At 43.7% G+C, this 20,613-nt stretch overlaps 1 protein-coding gene across 1 annotated transcript in view; it reads left to right on the forward strand.

The window, feature by feature from the left end:
* Nucleotides 1-11,223: 11,223 nt before the first annotated feature.
* Nucleotides 11,224-20,613, forward strand: part of zgc:64002 (uncharacterized protein LOC393330 homolog) — a 32,627-nt gene continuing 23,237 nt past the window's right edge. The window contains exon 1 of the mRNA XM_056254221.1: nucleotides 11,224-11,448. Within this exon, the coding sequence (XP_056110196.1) occupies nucleotides 11,269-11,448 (180 nt within the window). The 5' untranslated portion in view covers nucleotides 11,224-11,268. The remainder of the gene's footprint in view (nucleotides 11,449-20,613) is intronic.

Here is a 20,613-nt window from a genome sequence, read left to right on the forward strand (position 1 = left end):
GACCCAGACGCAAATGAGCAGACAAGGTTTTTATTAACAGGACTGAAGACTTGAAACAGCAGGGAGTGAAGCGTGAATCACAGTAAAAACAGTAGGGCAAGGCAGACGACAACGACAGGCAGGATGGATGACCACTGAGACCGTCAGCTAGATGGCGATGACTTGAGTGCAATAGAGGCAGCTCTGAAGGAAAGACCAGGCAGGAACACTAGGAACATGCAGATTGATGTAGATCTCAGATGTAGCTCCAGTCTTGCCACCAGGTAGAGGCTCACAGAACCAGAGGCTCGACACAGGGGATAGCTGCACCAGTCAGGCAGCCAGGCAGTTGAGAGTCAGTGGCCAGGGAACTCAGGATACAGGACAGAAACACATAGAACAACATACAAGACGAGAAACACAAGACAAGACTCAAGACAAGACAAGATTAGGCAACAATAAAGATAAGCAAAACTAAACTGATAAGATCAATGAAAAGAGAAACAAAAAGTAGAGAAATAAATATATAGAAAGCAAACTAATGAAAACTACTAAGACAAAAAAAACTGGAGTAGCTAAAGAGAAAACTTCCACTTGACAGTGAAAATAAAAACTAAAGAAAACTAAAAATATAATTCTAAACAAAAGAGAACTCCAACTAGATTACCAAGCACAAGTGCTAAAACTTAAGCAAAACAAAAGAGTAACAATGATAACAAAGCAGCGTAAACACTAGGATAATTTCAAGATCACAAACTAGAAAACACTGCAATGTGCATACTCACAACACACAACGAACCAGCAAAGACATGAGGGAAAGAGGCACAATATGAAGGGACCAGAGCACATGAGGATCAGGTGAGCACAATTAATGAAACGTGGACTAAACAAGGGGGTGTGGTAACGAGAAACAAGGAGGCAGGACATGAGGAGCACATGGCAAACACAGACCAAGACAGAGCCATGTGCTCAAACACAAGACAAACACAGAAACATGAAACCACAACAAAACAGACAAGGCTGCCAGGGCAGAACCTTGACAAACCCCTGTAAACACACACAGGTATCTGATGCACAAGTACAGTTAGGACAGGAATCTGTCATGAAACCCCTGTAAACACACACAGGTATCTGATGCACATGTACAGTTAGGACAGGAATCTGTCATGAAACCCCTGTAAACACACACAGGTATCTGATGCACATGTACAGTTAGGACAGGAATCTCTCATGAAACATGACAACGTTAACCTCATCTCACGTGAAACCACTCCTTACATTAGAATCCTACCGCATCTTTTACAAAACCGTTTGCCTCTTGATCATAATAAAACCTCAAAAACAGTTACCGAATTCGCTGTTTTGTCCTTGATTGTCCATGGCTGTTTAATGTTTACCCGTCTGCTCTTCATCATCCTTCAGTTCTGTATCTAATTTGAAAAGTGCGCGGGAAGAAGGCATTATACTCTGCGCATGTGCGGTGACCTGCAAATTATAAAAAAAAAATTGAAAGGGGTGTGACGGCCACACCCTCGGACACGCCCCCTGTGCGTCGCGGTACTGAAACCCCTGTACTTTAGTGAATCCCTTAGGGCCTAAGGGATTCACTAAAGTACAGGGGTTTCAGTACCGCCTAAGCCTAAGGCTTAGGCGAACCCTGTATGGACGCTCGTCACACTATCTGCTCGCGCCTATCATCAACAATGTCGTGATGTACAAAAGCCGGTCGTGATCCCGCCCACCTACTCCACTGATTCGTTGGCCGATTCAGCATGTGACTGGACTAGATAAATGATTGACATGTGATTGGAAAGCTGACAACCTCAGCTTTGAACACGTGCCTGATATGTATATCATCGTCATGATTAGAGGACGCTTGCACGTTTTGATGATGATGTGTAGATCGCGTGTTTCTCCCATAGACAGGTTTCTCCCGTCGAGCGCGTTTTATGTTCTGGACATCCGCGACATAACAGTGGATTATTTACCAAGAGGAGCTCACAGAAAAGTACAAATGGGCTCATTTGAAAGATAACATCCAGGTAAAAGATGATATAGAGTTTGTGGCTGATTTTAGCTTAGAGCACCTGTAATCGAAGTAGAAATGAGACGTTTGTCTTTGTTTTTTCACAGAAATCATATTTTACTGCCCGATTCTTGTGGAGATAATGTGAACTATTGTGCTGCCCTTGCAATGCGATCTCTTGTGCAAAGCTAGACAGCCAGTGAACATTCAAAAGTCCTCCAATAAACACACAAGGCTTGACTTTTCTTGAATTTTACTGAAGTTGTTTCCTCTTGTTGTTTTGTTTTGTAAAACTGAAACATTACATAATAAGAATATAAATCAGTACACAAAATATGAACATATGCATACATAAGTATAATTCCTCTCAAAGTGTAAAATAAGCACTGTAGCCTAATGAATACAACAAGCAATGTAGCCTACTGTATGAAAACACAGTTCACCTACAACTCACAAAACAATTAAATAGCAGAGCTAGCTACAACTGTACTGCTAGCTAACAGAGCACATGTTTACCAAAACATAAAAACGTTTCTAACATGACATTCCTTACCAATGCAAGTAATTGAAAATGATTTACACATTACTTACAGGCACATAGTCTCCAAGGCAGAAGCGTATCAGAAATAAATACAGCAACATCAATCAGCACTGACTTTCTTGCCTGTCAACTGAAGAGCTCACTGAGTTCAACTGAAGAGTGCTTCACTGAATTATTAACTCTGACCAGTAGAGGGCAGCACCCCGCAAGAACTACTGAAATTTAACTTAATGAATTTAATATTTTAACTTTTTAAGCTCACCTTTTTAACTTTTTCCAGCGAATAGCTTATTTAACCCATTAACTTAACTTTAAAGACAGCACACTCCCCGCTTGATATAACAACATTATATCACTACAGATCCTACAAAAAACGTGAGGGAGAATGTCTTTTGACAGCAACATACTTAAGAGTTCTTTCACAAAGTCTCTGAAAGAAGGACTACCGTTTCTGAGACGGGCCTTAGAAACACCTTAGCTGTCCCGTCCTTCACAGTCCTGACCTCTACATTGCGGACCCTTTTGTCACTGCTTGGCAAAACCTTGACTACCAGTCCCATTGGCCATTCGTTTCTGTGAGCCTGGCTGTCTTTTAACAAGACAACATCTCCTTCTTTGACATTCAGCTTGTCTTTTGTCCACTTCCGGCGGCTCTGCAGAGTAGACAGATATTCTCCTTTCCATCTCTTCCAAAAAGTGTCAGCAAGACACTGGACTTGCTTCCACTGCTTTGCATACAACTGAGCAATACCAAAGTTTCCAGAAGAAGCTACAATAGCACTTGTCTTCTGAGTAAGGAGCATAGCTGGGGTGAGTACTGCTGGCATATCTGGGTCGGTGGATACAGACACAAGGGGTCTTGCATTTATGATCGCCATCACCTCAGCCATGAAAGTGCTCAGGACTTCATGTGTGAGACAGGTTGGTTTTGTTTGAAGCAGCATTGCATCTAGAATGCGCCTGGCAACTCCAATAAGTCTCTCCCAGGAGCCACCCATGTGAGAAGCGTGAGGGGGATTAAAAACCCAGGAGCAACCTGTCTCCTGGAGGTACTTCCTTACTGTTGTGTCATCTGTGTTCATATCCAGCTCCTTACAAGCTCCCACAAAGTTAGTCCCTCTATCAGACCGCAGAAGTTTTGCTGGACCACGAATCGAGAAAAACCTCCTTAGAGCATTGATAAAACTGTCTGTTGACATGGTTTCAATCAGCTCAATATGCACAGCTCTGGTTGACATGCATGCAAAGAGCACAGCCCAGCGTTTGCTTTCCGCACTTCCTCCTCTTGTGCGACGTGTCATGATAGTCCATGGCCCAAAAACATCAAGGCCAACACTAGTGAATGGAGGTTCAGGAGTGAGTCTATCTGCAGGCAGATCTGCCATCTTCTGGTGCTCCAACCTCCCTCGTAGTTTGCGGCAGGTAACACACTTGTGGATGACAGAAGACACAAGACGCTTACCCCCAATTATCCAGTATCCAGCTGCTCGGATTGCTCCTTCCATAATGTGACGTCCTTGGTGAGCTACTTGTTCATGAACGTGTCTCACAAGTAGAGTGGCAATATGATGGGTATGGGGGATAATCAGTGGATGCTTTTATTTCTTTCGACAGATCAGCAGAAGAAAGACGACCTCCGACACGAAGTAGACCATCTTTATCTACCACTGGATTGAGCTTCTTGAGTGTGTTTTGCTTGGAGTATGTCTGTCTGTCATTAAGACATTTCACTTCTTCCTTGAAGACGTCGCGCTGGACAGATCTAATAATCACAGCTTTGGCTTGTGAAAGCTCACTTATGCTGGACATTTCCTTAAAACACTTCCATCCCTTCCTATCTGCCTTGTCTGTCTTTCCTTTGAAGGATGCAGCAACATGAATGAGCCTGGCTATGGTTTGATGGAGGGTTCTCCAGCTTGAGAATCGCTCAAAGTGTTGTGAGCCCAACTGGGACTCTGATGCCCTTGTTGTCAGAGTCATAACCTCAGGACGAATCTCATCATCAGCTTGAGGCTCTATGAGGGTGAAGAAATTAGATTCAGGAGTCTCTGCTGCTTTGGCACAATACAGGAAGGCTGGTCCAGAGAACCAGTTGCTGTGTTGGAGTTGGGTTGCTTGTAGAGACCTGGTTGCATGATCTGCTGGGTTCAAGTCTGTCTGTATATAGTGCCACTGTTCCGGGTGTGTGGATCTCCTAATCCGAGATACTCGGTTGGAGACGTACATATAAAACCTTCTTGTAGAGTTGTGGATATAGCCAAGCACAATCTTGCTATCGGTGAAAAACTTCACAGCTTCTACTTCAATGTCAATCTCGTCCGTGATCAGCTCGTATAGTTCCACAGCCACAACAGCTGCACAGAGCTCAAGTCGTGGTATGGTGTGGGCAGGGCGAGGAGCCAATTTCGACTTTCCCATGACAAATCCAACATGGTATTGTCCGTCAGTATCGACTGCTCTCAAGTAGGCCACAGCTCCTATAGCTACTGTAGAAGCATCCGAGAATATACACAGTTCTGTTCTCTGTGTTGCAGACAGCGAGACTGGAATGTAGCACCTCTGTATGTGCAGGTCTTCAAGAGCCTTTAATGAGTTCTTCCACAGGTTCCATTCTGCCTCCTTTTGGGGGGGTAGAGGAGCATCCCACTCACTCTGCTCAGATGACAAATCTCGGACTAAAGCTTTCCCTTGCATTGTTATGGGAGCTACGAAGCCCAAAGGGTCATACAAACTGTTGACCGTTGACAACACGCCTCTCCGTGTGAATGGCTTCTCTTCACAGGACACCAGATATGTAAAGCTGTCTGTTTTCAAGTTCCAGGAGAGCCCCAGGCTCCTTTGAAGCGGAAGAGGATCCACTCCAAGATGCAGTTCCTTTAGATCCTTGGCACGGTCCTCTGCTGGGAAGGCTTCCATTACCTGGTTACTGTTTGATGCCACTTTGTGCAGTCGCAGGTTGGATTCTGCTAACATCTCTCTGGTTCGTGTGAGGAGATCTATTGCCTCTTCAGGTGTGGCAACTGAGGTGAGACCATCGTCAACATAAAACTGTCTCTCAACAAACTGTCTTGCATCTGAACCATGTTCTTTTTCCCCTGTTTGAGCTGCTCGTCTCATGCAGTAGATAGCTACAGCAGGTGAAGGGCTGTTTCCAAATACATGGACCTTCATCCTGTACTCTACCACATTCTAGCTGGTGTCATTGTCCTCATACCAAAGATACCGAAGATAATCTCTGTGGTCTTCTTGGACAACAAAGCAATAAAACATTTGCTGCACATCTGCTGTTAGGGCTATTGGTTCTCTTCGGAACCGCACAAGAACTCCCAAAAGGGTATTGTTCAAGTCTGGTCCACTGAGCAGCACGTCATTAAGAGATGTTCCATCACATTCAGCGCTTGAATCGAACACAACCCGTATCTGGTCTGGCTTTTGCGGGTGGTATACACCAAATGTCGGCAGGTACCAGTGCTCTTTATCTTTGTCTAAAGGAGGAGCAGTCTCAGCTTGATCATTGTCTAACATGGTCTGCATGAACTTGATATAGTGATCTTTCATTTTTGGCTTTTTCTCCAGCGTTCTCCGTAGTGAGCAAAGCCGTTTCAAAGCTTGCTCCCTGTTGCTTGGAAGGCGCCGTCTTGGAAAGCGGAATGGTAAAGGTGCCACCCAGCTGTTTCCTTTATTTTGGTAGACCTCTGTATCCATGATGGCCAGGAAAGCTTTGTCGTCTATGGATAGTGCAGGCTTGTCATCATCCTTGGACCTGTCAAACACTGAACATCCTAGGTTGTCTGCACTCATGATGAGATTTGTGTCCTCTTCACATGTAGGGAAGGTTGGACCATGATGCTGTGTCATGCCACTGAAGTGTTCCTTCACGTGGATGCTGTTAGGACATGGTCTCAGAAAGGATGTTCGACCATTGTGCAGTATGTTGGCTTTGTAGACGTTGACCTCTGATGGTTTGTGAACTGTTCCCAAGCACACTTCTCCCACAATGACCCAGCCAAGGTCTAGCCGCTGGGCATAAGGCGCGTTGTGGGGCCCATTGATTTGCTCACGCACCTTGTGCACCCTAAGGATGTCTCTTCCTAAGAGCAAGAGGATTGGAGCATCACGGTCTACAGGTTGAATCTTGGAAGCAACTGGCTGTAGGTGGGGGTGATGATGAGCAATTTCTGGGGAGGGAATTTCTGTCCTATCATCAGGCACCATGTCACACTCTATTAGGGTGGGTAAGGGAAGCTGTAGTTTCCCATCCATGGACTCAATGATGAAATTAGCAGCTCTCCTACCTGAAGTCTCTGATTTTCCAGAACAGGTTTTCAGTGTGTATGGGGTGGAGCTGGCGTTGACCTCGAAGAGGTTAAAAAACTCTGTCTTGGCTAGGGACTTATTACTTTGCTCATCTAGCACTGCATACATCTTAATTGCCTTCTCTTTTTTTCCTACAGGATATGCTTTCACCAAGCAGATTTTGGAACATGAGTGTGAACTATCTGCATTTCCACAAATATCTGTGCACTTGGAGGTGACTGAAGAAGATGAGCTTTCAATGTGCTCCCCGCTGTCATCTTTGTCACCCATAGCACTCTGTGTGGTTACGGGAGGAGGACCTGGATGCAGGGCCGCAATGTGTTTGTCACTGTTGCACTCGAAGCACTTGACAGTCGTCTTGCAGTCCTTTGCCATGTGTTGAGTAGATCCACAACATCTATAGCAGATGCGATTCTCCCTGAGGTATGTTTTGCGCTGGTCTAGGGGTTTGTCTCTAAAAAGCTTACATTTTTTTCAGTGGGTGGGGCTTCTTGTGTAATGGACACTGACGGTCTGGTTCATCCAATTTCTTTAAAACAGGACTGGTTTGGATGCCTGACGGTTCTGAGGGGATGTCTGTTTTGTGTACAGTCACAGCGGCTTTATTACTGTACTTCAGAGGCTTTTCTGTCTTGGAAGAGGCATAACTGCTGGAGGTGTATATTGTGAAGCTATGATCGTTTTTTATCTTTGCCTGTTGTCGGACAAACTTGGAGAAGACAGAGAAGGGAGGAAAAGCTACTCTGTTGTCCTCCTTGAATTTGCTTCCAAGGCTTGTCCACTTTTCTTGGAGGTTATACGGGAGCTTTTCCACTATTTGTTTTACCCCCCGAGCTGTATCCAAATACGAGAGGCCTGGTAGTGCACCGTCTTCCTTAGCATACTCTAATTCAAGGAGAATGTCACCTAGCTCTCTCAGCTTAACATTATCTCTGTTTGTTAGCCTCGGAAAATGTTCAATCTTTTTGAGTAGTGCGTCTTCAATGACTTCTGGTGTTCCATAACACTCTTCGAGACGCTGCCAAACCATGTTGACACCTGCAGTGGGATTGAGGACATGAACTGCACGAATTCTCTTGGCCTGTTCTGACGATTCAGCTCCTAGCCACTTTGTCATTAGGTCCAATTCTTCCCTTGCTGAGAGGTCCAAATCTTTGGTAGCACTTAGAAAGGAGGATTTCCATGACCAATAATTTTCAGGTTTGTCGTCAAATTGCAGAAGACCAGCAGTCACCATTTCCCTCCGGATAAGATATTTTGCAAAGTCTTGTGCACCTTGAGGCTCAGGTAAGTATTTATTTTCAGGATTGGCTGAGTACTTCGGAGTACTATGAGGGTTGATTGATACCTCTTCTTTTATGTCTTTGTAAACTGACTGTTGGCTGTTTTGGATACCCTGGTAACTCGCCGATTTATCCTCAGGCGTTTCCAATTTATACATTTTTCTATCATGTGACTCCCCAGCTTCGTACTTTGCAGGCAGCTCCACAAAAGCCAACTCAGACTGTTGTTGGACGTACTCAGTAGTGCGTTGGACTGAACTGAGGGGCCCGTCTTCAATATAGCAGAGTTCTTTTCTCTCAACTTCAGCTTCCTCATAGGCTGTAGCTTCAGCTTCAGCTGCAGCAGCAGCTCTTTGGCACTGGAGAAGATGGAGACTAGCATCGTAGTCAGCCTTTTGCTTTAGCATGCTTGCTTCCAAGTCTGCTCTTTGTTTCATCATGTCAGCTTCTTTTTCAGCGTAAACTAGTTGAGCCTGGGCAGCTTTTGCTTTGGCATAGGCTTTTGTGGCTGAAGAAGTTGTTGATGATGATCGCCGAGAGGCTCTGGAGGCTGTTCTTGATAACTGTGACTTAGCATCAAATTGTTCAGGAGGCCCATGCTTCATGGTTGTTTGATCTGCAGCCTCTGCTTGTTCTCCACTAGCTTCGTTTTGCTGCATAGTGGTGTCTTTCTTTTGATAATGTCCTCCTGAGCGTAGACTCATGTTTGCTGAGTATTGTTTTCTTGAGCTTGAGCCCGCTGTGCTCGTGCCTTTTTACTGTGCTGCCCTTGCAAAGCGATCTCTTGTGCAAAGCTAGACAGCCAGTGAACATTCAAAAGTCCTCCAATAAACACACAAGGCTTGACTTTTCTTGTATTTTACTGAAGTTGTTTCCTCTTGTTGTTTTGTTTTGTAAAACTGAAACATTACATAATAAGAATATAAATCAGTACACAAAATATGAACATATGCATACATAAGTATAATTCCTCTCAAAGTGTAAAATAAGCACTGTAGCCTAATGAATACAACAAGCAATGTAGCCTACTGTATGAAAACACAGTTCACCTACAACTCACAAAACAATTAAATAGCAGAGCTAGCTACAACTGTACTGCTAGCTAACAGAGCACATGTTTACCAAAACATAAAAACGTTTCTAACATGACATTCCTTACCAATGCAAGTAATTGAAAATGATTTACACATTACTTACAGGCACATAGTCTCCAAGGCAGAAGCGTATCAGAAATAAATACAGCAACATCAATCAGCACTGACTTTCTTGCCTGTCAACTGAAGAGCTCACTGAGTTCAACTGAAGAGTGCTTCACTGAATTATTAACTCTGACCAGTAGAGGGCAGCACCCCGCAAGAACTACTGAAATTTAACTTAATGAATTTAATATTTTAACTTTTTAAGCTCACCTTTTTAACTTTTTCCAGCGAATAGCTTATTTAACCCATTAACTTAACTTTAAAGACAGCACAACTATGATGTTAAAACAATAAAACAAACTACATAGTCACATTTCTGAGAATGAGAGCTTTCTTTTGATATGATTTTTCTGTTTTGTGAGATACGTAAAAAATACATATTCATTACATTTCTGCATCGCCATTTTGGGGGAGGAGCGATTTTGTGACGATTGTTTTTTAAAGCTTTATATAAATTATTTGTGTTCCATAATACACACATATCATTATATTCTGTGTAAAGATGAGATTTTAAGATTTAAAATGATACTATATATGGGGTGATAGTATCTCCAGAAATATAAAAAAAATAAGTTTAAATATAATGACGTAGCTCTATGCCCCGCCCACAGGCAATTAGAGTGGAACAGGTTATGTTCTCGCCTAATCATACCATTTTTTTTTTTCAGACCAAACAATGAGTTCTATTGAATCACTTTTTAGATCGTTGATGCATGGTGTCCACTGCAGTGGACAGATTTACTCACTCAAAATTAAATATATTGAAGAAAAAAGTTATTGGCATGATTTTCACTTTCACTTGTTTAAAAAAACAAACCTGAAAAACATATATTAGCCTACTTTGTGATTCAATAATTCATGCATAAAATGGTTAAATGCAGGTGATGTATTTAATAAACAATTTGCGTGTTTAAATACTGTAAAAAAATACATTGTGTTCATTAAAGTAATATTTTTGAGTGCTCTTGGTCCTTAAAGCAATCTATGGAAGCTTGTTTCCGCCACAGAATGAAAAATAAAAAAGGTAATTGCGACTTTTTATCTCACAATTCTGACTTTTTTTCTCACAATTGCGAGTTTACATCTCGCAATTCTGACTTTATTTCTCAGAATTGCGAGATATAAAGTCAGAATTGCGTGATATAAAATCGCAATTGCGTGTTATAAAGTCAGAATTGCGAGATATAAAGTCAGAATTGATTGATATAAAGTCGCAATTGCAGGTTATAAAGTCAGAATTGCGAGATATAAAGTCAGAATTGCGTGATATAAAGTCGAAATTGCGTGTTGTAAAGTCAGAATTGTGAGATATAAACTATTCTGAGGGAGGGAGGGAGGGAGGGGGGGGGGGGGATTAGTCTTTTTTCCCCCTTAGAATTGGTCTGATAACTCGCAATTGCGAGTTTACATCTCACAATTCTGAGAAAAGATGTCAGAATTTCGAGATATAAACTCGCAATTATGTGTAATAAAAACTCGCAATTATGAGAAAAAAAGTCAGAATTGTGAGATAAAAAGTAGCAATACTGTCTTTTTTTCTCGCAATTGCGACTTTATTTCTCATAATTGCGACTTTATATCTCGCAATTACGACTTTATTTCTCAGAATTGCGACTTAATATCTCGCAATTGCGACTTTAGTATTTCTCACAATTCTGACTTCATATCTCGCAATTGTAAGATAAAAAGTCGCAATTTTTTTATTTTATTTTTTTATTCAGTGGCGGAAACAAGCTTCCATAGCAATCCGCCCCTGTCCTAGCATGTACGTGCACGCAGATGTCTATAGGCTATAGCGTCAGTTGCGCAAGTCTGGAAATCCCATTTGCCCCTCTTCTGCTTACTGGTCCACTAAGGACAGGACAGTTTACTCTTAAGAAAAACTACAGTCGTCGTCGACACATAGGCCTACGTGTTGTAATCATGAGTGAATGCATGCACTTCACTGAGGGAGAGTTCTATCAGCGGCATTTTGATTCGCGTGCATATGTTAAAAATTTCTATTCCTATCCTCGCGGTCACTCTGACGAAAAGGATTTTCTTACATTCGTTTTAAGATGCCTTAGCCGAGTTTTCTCCACGGGTAAGCAAGCAAACGAATCGGTTACCTAACGTAACCTCGGTTCTCTCTAGATGAGGGAACGAGTATTGCGTAAGCTAGCTTACGCTACGGGAAAGATTCATCTTTTCTGAGAAATTGAAGCCAAAAATTATCCTATAATTTTGTATCTATTCACAACGCAGTTCAGCTGCAGCAGAGCATGAGCAGGCTAGCTAGCAGCTCATTGGCTCGCTCACAGGGAACTGCTTAAGCCTATGAGGAGACACGAATGAACTCTCGGCCAATGAGAGTCTGACCTGCTCTCATTGCGTCAGAGCCCGCCGAAACGGGCGTGGCCAGAGAGTATAAATTCGCCTCTCAGGCTGTAAATTCTGGTTTTCATAGAATGAAGCGAGAACGCTAGTAGCACAAGCACGGCCAGGAACGCAATACTCGTTCCCTCATCTAGAGAGAACCGAGGTTACGTTAGGTAACCGATTCGTTCTCTTACGAGAGGTTATCTCGTATTGCGTAAGCTAGCTTACGCTACGGGAACACCTGGTCAACGCCGTGCGTGCTAAGCATCCACTATGAGTCCCAGGGGGGACCCCGGGGAACCCTTATGAGTGGGAATAAAATATGTACATGTGACAAAGGCCAGCGGAGCGGGCCGGGGATTTGTGAAGTACATAAGCACATAATAAGGAGGGACAGAACGAGACCGGTCTGCGTGAATAACTCCCTATAGTGCAGCTCAACCAGGAGAGCTGTAACATACTAGACTGCTAGTAGTTTAGCCTGCAAGGCGGGAACTTCCAGATAGTAAAATCTGATAAAGGTGGAGGGGGAAGCCCATCCCGCTGCCACACAAATATCATGAATGGAAATTCCGCTGGACCAAGCCCACGATGAGGCCATGCCTCTAGTGGAATGGGCCCTGATGCCCAGAGGGCATGGCAGGTCTTTTGACGCGTATGCGGCTGCAATGGCATCAACTATCCATCTGGACAGAGTCTGTTTCGAGGCGGCCAACCCCTTGGTGCGCCCACCGAACGAAACAAAAAGCTGCTCAGCTCGTCTGACCGGAGCAGTGCGAGTAAAGTATAATCTCAGGGCCCTGACCGGACACAGGAGATTAGAGTCAGATTCGCTATCGGATGCAGGCAGAGCCGATAGAGAAATAACTTGTGCCCTGAATGGGGTACCAATCGCTTTTGGGACATAACCATGTCTAGGTTTGAGAACGACTAAGGAGTCATTGGGCCCAAACTCCAGACAGGAAGCGCTGCTGGACAGCGCGTGAAGGTCCCCCACAGGCTTCACTGACGCGAGCGCGAGCAGGAAGATAGTCTTGAGCGAAAGGTATTTGAGCTCCACGGTGTTTAACGGTTCGAATGGGGGGGCTTTCATAGCTTCGAGAACTATGGAAAGGTCCCAAATCGGCACCGACGGGGGGCGTGAGGGGTTCATCCTTCTAGCTCACCTGAGGAAGCGGATGACTAAGCCATCTTTGCCCAGTGACTGGCCACGCCGGGGTTCAGCGAACGCCGCGACGGCTGCCACATACACCTTGAGAGTGGAAGGGGACCTGCCCTTATCCAGCATCTCTTGGAGAAAAACTAGCAAGGAAGGAACCTCGCATGACCGTGGGTCCAAGTTTCTGTCGGTGCACCACTTAGAGAACACAGACCATTTAGACGCATAGAGCCTTCTAGCAGAAGCCGCTCTAGCCTGCATGATCGTGTTTAACACTCCTTCTGGCAAAGCAACGGGTAGTCGTTGATCACCCACGCATGAAGCGCCCAGCGCTCTGGGTGGGGATGCCAGATCGTGCCGCGAGCTTGGGAGAGGAGATCTGTTCTGACTGGAATGGGCCACGGGGCTGTCTGTGACAGCTGAGTGAGCTCCTGAAACCAAGTCTGACCTTCCCAACGCGGGGCTATGAGGAGCACCGAGTGGCGTGTTTCCCTGATTCTCTGAAGCACCTGTGGTAGCAGAGACACCGGAGGGAATGCATAAAGCGGGCGGCTGGGCCAGGTCTGGGCTAGCGCGTCCTCGCGTTTTGAGAAAAATATTGGGCAGTGGGTGTTTTCTTCTGAGGCGAAGAGGTCCACCTCTGCTCTGCCGAATATTCGCCACAGCTTTTGGACTGTAAGAGTGTGCAGGGACCATTCGCCAGGGGGAATGGGGTTCCTGGACAGACTGTCTGGACCGTCGTTCAGATGGCCCGGCACGTGCGTCGCTCTGAGCGAGAGCAGGTGACACTGGGACCAATCTAGGATGCGTTCTGTCAGCCGGAAGAGAATTCTGGATCTGACGCCGCCCTGACGGTTTTAGATAGGAGACCACAGCCATATTGTCCGAACGAATCAGCACATGGTGACCGTGAATGCGCGGCAGAAAGCGCGTGAGCGCGTTCTCGACCGCCAGCATCTCCAAACAGTTTATGTGGAGGAGACTCTCCTGAGCTGACCAGGGGCCGAAGGCCGGTGAGCCCTCGCAGACCGCACCCCAACCCATGTTGGATGCGTCTGTCGAAAATGACTTTTCGGCGAGAAAAGGTCCCCAAGGAAACGCCCCGCTGAAACGTACGAATGGCCTGTGAAGGGGATTTATCTGAATCTGAAAGTAGGCATCTTTCAGATCTAGTGAAATGAACCAGTCCCCCTGGCGCACATGCGCGAGGAGTTTTCTGATAGTGAGCATTTTGAACGGTCTCTTCATGAGAACTCTGTTCAGAAATCTGAGGTCTAAGATTGGTCTGAGGCCGCCGTCTTTCTTTGGAACCAGAAAATAACGGCCGTAAAACCCCGACTCGCTCATAGATAGAGGAACTCTCTCTATAGCCCTTTTGCACAATAGTTTTGCTATCTCTGAACGGAGCAGAGTCACTGCTTCTGGGTTCACAATAGTTTCTAGCCGCGCTCGGAAACCTGGAGGGCGGCGGTGGAACTGTAAGCGATAGCCTAGCCTTATTGTGTTTAGCACCCACTGGGAAATTCCCGGAATAGCTTCCCACGCTTGAAGCGTAACGCTAAGGGGTGAATGGCTACATGGTCCCCGTTGCTGCACACAGCGGGCCGCGCGGGCGCGCTCATAGTGTTTATGACAGCGGGACTTACACTCAGAGAGGAGTTTAAGGGCCGTGTAACAGAGTGAGCAGAGGTGGGACGCGCTTATGCACTCTGAAACTCGAGCGGGTTGGAACCGCTTTATGAGAGCGGGCTCTGTGAGACACACGGGAACTGAAAAGCTTTTGTGTATGAGTGAACACAGTGTTGTGGGCACATTTTCTACACGTGAGGCTTTTATGCTCTTTTTGAGATATCTCTGGGTCGCCGTGAAAACGGTGTTTGTGCACATGCAGTGCTTTATGTATGAGTGAACACAGTGTTGTGGGCACATTTTCTACACATTAGGTTTTTATGCTCTTTTTGAGATATCTCTGGGTCGCCGTGAAAATGGTGTTTGTGCACATGCAGTGTTTTGTGTGTGAGTGAACACAGTGTTGTGGGCACATTTTCTACACAAGAGGCTTTTATGCACTTTTTTTTTTCTTTTTTTTTTTTGGATTTCTCTGGGACGCGGTGAAAACGGCGTTTGTGCACATGCAAGCGGGAAAAGAGACCGGCTTGTTGATGGCGGTGTACACTGCTGCAGTAGCCGTGTGAACGGGGACTGACAGAGGGCGAAACCTTGATGGCGGTTCAGCCATGGTGAGAAATAGCCGTCCTTTTCTCAGCTGAGGGCACCCACGAGCGCTGTCTGAGCGCGCCCAAACACTCAAACAGCGCTCGCGCCCATCAGCTGAATCTATCAGAATACCACACTCAGAAATACACGGGCAGATCGTCTTTAGAAAGACGCGTCTTTAAAAAGACGTGCCGCGTGCAGCTCTTTAGTGAGAGGAAAAACTCCGCGGATGTTGAAGCGACCAGGGAGAACACACAGACTGGCAGACCACTGCTCAGATCGCAGGCAATGTGAAACTCGCTGGATACTGCCGTCACACCAACACCGGAGAGCTCGCTCGTCTCGAAGAGATGAAGTCACTGAAGAAACTCAGGATTTGGCTTGTGGAGTGAAGAGATGCTCTTGGCTCCGAAGCGAAAACATGATCTGCTGTTGCAGGTGTCTCTCCTTAAATACTCACGTGGTGAGGCGGAGATACATTATGCAAATTCCGCAGACCCATGGCATTTCTTGCCATAGACTATGTGCACGTTAGCATATGCTACTTCCGGCTGCGAAACCGATAGGGGGTGTCTAGTTTCCGGTAGCCTGATGGACGACGTAGAAGTAACGTTAAACATTGTTTACTTTTCACAATGCAGCAGCGCCTGGTTACCGTAATTCCTCAAATAAAAACCGGTATTCAAATAAACGCCGGGCCTCTGATAATGGCCGGGTGCGTGATCAACGCGGACAAATAAAGGCCGGGGGAAAATTAGTGTGGATAATCTCCTAAATGACTTTCATTGAAGAGATGTTACACCTGTCCACTTCATGCGTGTTCTGTGATCTGATCGTGAAAAGACCATGTATAAATGCCATCCGAAGCACATTCGAGACAATTTAAATCCGATCGCTCAAACCACTTCTTCAGGAGGAGATCTGAGACGAGATTCCAGACGAAACTGCACAAGTGTAAATCAAATGCATCTGATTGTTGAAACCACGTATCTAAATTTTACTCCTCCCAAAAACGCTAAAAAATAAGTGTGAGAGCGTGTTATAGGCTATGTAATGTTATAGCAAGATGTGAGAAACGCTACTGCAACACGCATCACGGCAGCCGAGCATCTATCCATAAAGCCAACGTGCAAACTATTGCAAATTAAAGTGAAAGTAAGTCGCAGACAATTCTCCTCATCATTAAAAGTAAAGAAACGAAATGATCTTACCAGGCTTGTTGCCGCTCTCGCTTATTGCGGTCTTTTGATTTAGAAATGAGCTGATCTATCAAATGCAGCTCATATCTGTTGCTTTCGGTGACGTCCACTCCATTAAATCCGCATATAGCGTGGGAATTGAAGATTTATATCCGTTTTGCGAAAACGCATTTGTGAGCAGATTTAAGTAGAATTGTTTTGATAAATCAGAGAGCTTTCCGATCTGAGAAAACACATGAAGTGGCCAGGTGTAAACATCCCCTAATATGCATTCAAGTTCATCGTAACGTACAGCCAATAGATGGTAGTAGACAATAGATGTAACACACATATAATTTAGTGCTGCTAGTGTAACGGTCTTTTCAACAACTTTAATGAAAACGAAATTGTCTTGAGGAGCATGGAACCCAGACGGAAATTTGATTTAGATTTTTTTTAAATAAAGCGCCTGCCTCTAATAAAAGCCTGTTACCTTCTGCAGTTTAGGTAAATAAAGGCCCCAGCTTTTATTTGAGGAATTATGGTATTACCACCGACTGCCCTTTGAAAAGTGAATCGGTTTTTTTTATGTTTTAGGTCCATTGCGAACGATTAAACTAACTTAACGCCGGTCCACTGATGTAAACAAGACGGCAACCGGAAACGAAGTACCCAATTTCCACCCTCAAGCCGGAAGTTAGCATTTTTCTCGTGCACAGAGCGAATTGGCTCGTTTTTTAATACTCGAAGATGATAGGCTTTCTGGCGAAACCCCCATTCTCCGTCATCCGACGTAACTCGGAGTGACTACGATAGGGAACAGTGGGAAGTTTTAGAATTCCATGGAATATTATTATTTTTAACAGTTTTTCTGAAGAGCGCTTTCAAAGATGTCATTTCCACCACTTTTCAATTTATGTATTTTATTACAATATAATATTGTAAAACTGATTATATAAGATTATGTATCAGTCAACAACATCAGTGGCTACCTAATCATGTAACAAAATAAATCTTAATACTTCATGAACTTAATACATTTTTATTTAAAGTTGCTAAATGCCACGAGTTGGGATTTTTGCCTACAGCATTTCATTTTTGCTCAGGTCTATGTTTATTTTTTAAAGTCACTCACACATATATTGTAAGTAATGGACTATTAATACTTGATTTAAAATACATTTAGATCCACATCATTTGTTATTCTTTTTTTTTTTTTTTTTTTTAAACTGTGTAGTGGTGGAAAGTGGTGGAAATGACGGTTAATGGTTGTTTCTGTTAATTTTTACTTAAATTGCCAGTCCAAAATATTTTTAACCATGTATTTTATTATTTAACATGTATAAATTGAACAGTATACCTAATAGTTTTAAAAATAATGATTACAAATGATATGAAAATTATATGAACCTGCTCAAAACATTAATTTCATTCAAATAAAGCTGTATGTGTGTGTGTGTGTGTGTGAGAGAGAATGTGTGTGTGTGTGTGTGTGTGTGTGTGTGTGTGTGTGTGTGTGTGTGTGTGAGAGAGAGAGAGAGAGAGAGAGAGAGAATGTGTGTGTGTGTGTGTGTGTGTGTGTGTGTGTGTGTGTGTGTGTGTGTGTGTGTGTGTGTGTGTGTGTGTGTGTGTGCTCTTGTTTTTATTACATTGTGAGGACCAAATGTCCCCACAAGAATAGTAAAACGTGAAATCACCTACATTGTGAGGACTAGCCAATGGTCCCCACAAGGGAAATTGATTAATGAACATACTTAAAGCTGCTGTCCGTAACTTTTTTCTAAAAATAATCCAAAATAATTATTTAAAAAAAAACATATTCAGCCAGTGTTCAAAACGATCTGCTTGCCGTAGCTCGATTCAAAGCGGTTAGCTTGTAATAATGATTTTATTTCCAGTGGTACTGGTGGATTTCCGCGGGAAATTCGAACATGTCTTTGCGTCATTACGTCACATCCGTACACATAAAGAAGGAGTTTCGGCTAGCCGGGCGTGTGGATGTTGACGGTGGGGAGAGAGATGCCTTTTCTCGCAGCACTTTACATACCGTAATTCCTCAAATAAAGGCCGGGGCCTTTATTTACCTGAACTGCAGATGGTAGCCGGCTTTTATTTGAAGCAGGCTTTTATTAGAGGCAGGCCTTTATTTCTAATTCGCGATCCCCGCCCGCCCGCCAGCCAAGTTTCCATGGTGACGCGACATGCTTGGCACGTGTTCACCACAGCCAAAATAGCGCTGTATGACAGATGTAGCGCTTTTATTTCTAAATATTAACAAACTTGCTTACCATGTCATCAACTATCTTCTATTCTGACTCTCAAATCCGTGTAAGTGAGTTTGTTTTGTCGTTTAAAACCCTTTATAAATGATCTTGATCTGTAACGTGAGATGGGCACCGCAGTTCGGAGATTCCTGTTGTATTTGTTAAGTTACAGCGCGTGAATTCTTCAGTTTCTCCCGAAATACATGAAAGTAAGTGGCCGGTGAACTGGGAGAAGAATAGAGTAAACTTTATAGTTACTTACACTGTGTATCTGATATGAATAAAACACGTCGCCAAATATATTTGAATGGATTGTTATTGCTGCTTCCATAGACACCATTGTGTATTTTACAAACTATAAATTTATTGTTTTGCTATAAATCATATCTATTTAAATGTCTGAAACCTAAAATAAACATGTGGTTAAAAACACTGAATAGTTGTGATATATGACAAGCGCTGAGCGCGTCCGTCTTTGAGTGTACACTCATTTAAAGTGTAAGTTACCTATTCACACTATTTTTTCCCCGGCCTTAATTTGAGACCGGCCTTTATTTGTCCGCGTTGACCACGCCCCCGGCCACTATCAGAGGCCCGGCGTTTATTTGAATACCGGTCTTTATTTGAGGAATTACGGAAATTGAACTTATGGCGGATCCAGAAAGATCCAAACGACAATCATCAGTGTCAACTGGAGATTCAGCAATTATAAAACCCAAAAGACTCCGTACTTCGGATTTAAAGTGGCTAGAGAAAGACAGCAACTGTCTCATGTGACAGAAGGAACATAGGCAGGGCGTTTGGTGCGTGAACTCCGTGTTTTAAAGGGGTTCAAAACGGAAGAAGAGACGCTTTTTTCTGCTGGACAAGTAAGACATTTCAATAGTTCAATCGTGTAACAGTACCACAATTGTTTGCTTAATTCACACAGTTATGGAGTTTCCTTTGTTGTGCCTTTCTCGTTTAGCTATTATGGAGAATATGAATTCTGAACTACAGGTAACCATAAAACACATTAAATGTAGTCACGCAAAGCTGATGTTGTTAACATTAACAATTTGAGAACAAAGTATAATTTGCACGGTTCGACATGATAAGCGATCGTTAATTTAATCAGCGCGATTTACTGCAGTGCAATCAATGCATTTTCCCCGTAGTTGATCTGAACAAAAGTGAATGTTACTTACTTGTTCAGATGACATTTTCCGGTGAAAATTCTTATGTTGGTCATCCTGTACTTCCAAAAAGTAGAATGTGTGATTCTGAATGCCAGTATCCACACCGGCGCTGTGACCGACAGCCGCGACGCGCACTCTCCTCACAACATTGTGTTCATCCGCGCTGTTTCATGCCGATGTACAACTCACGTAAAATGAATAATTCCGCGAATGACTGCAATTGCAGACTTCAAACAGAGATGGCGACAAAGAGGAAAAGCTACGGACTGCAGCTTTAATGTTTTTTAGAAAATGTAAAAGAGCAGAAAGTTTTCTGTGATGGGTAGGTTTAGGGGTAGGGTTAGTGTAAGGGGACAGAATATACAGTTTGTACAGTATAAAAATCATTACGTCTATGGAGAGTCCCCACAAAGATAGTGGACCAGACTGAGAGAGAGAGTGTGTGTTAGAGAGATTGAATGTAGTGTCATAGTGTCTGTGTGCATGAATCAAAAATGCATGGAATGCCCCAGCTTATCAATCACGTTGTGTGCATTAGACATTAAAATGCTACCATCATGAACAGTTAAAAACACAAGTGTAACATCTTAGACATAACTAACATGTTTTACAATTTACATTAACATAATATAACAGTTTTTTTTTACTGTTGTTGTTTATCAACCATAAACACAATAACCTTGTGGGAGTGTGGACCGCTCTTTAGCAAAAATACAAAACAGACAACTAGATCATAATACAATCAGAACAGATAACCATATTGTCACAGGTCGGGGCGGGCCAATCAGGCAGCACCCACCCCTGAGACCCGTACCACCCTTGGGGAGTCGGACAGAGGCCAGGCAAGGATGACAGACAACAAGACTTCAAGTAAACAGTATTTTATTGAATATAAAATTGGATAGAATGTTTAA

The sequence above is a fragment of the Rhinichthys klamathensis genome, unplaced genomic scaffold (genome assembly GCF_029890125.1).
Source record: "Rhinichthys klamathensis goyatoka isolate OS25496 unplaced genomic scaffold, OSU_Roscu_1.1 h1tg000111l_1, whole genome shotgun sequence".
Lineage (NCBI taxonomy): Eukaryota > Metazoa > Chordata > Actinopteri > Cypriniformes > Leuciscidae > Rhinichthys > Rhinichthys klamathensis.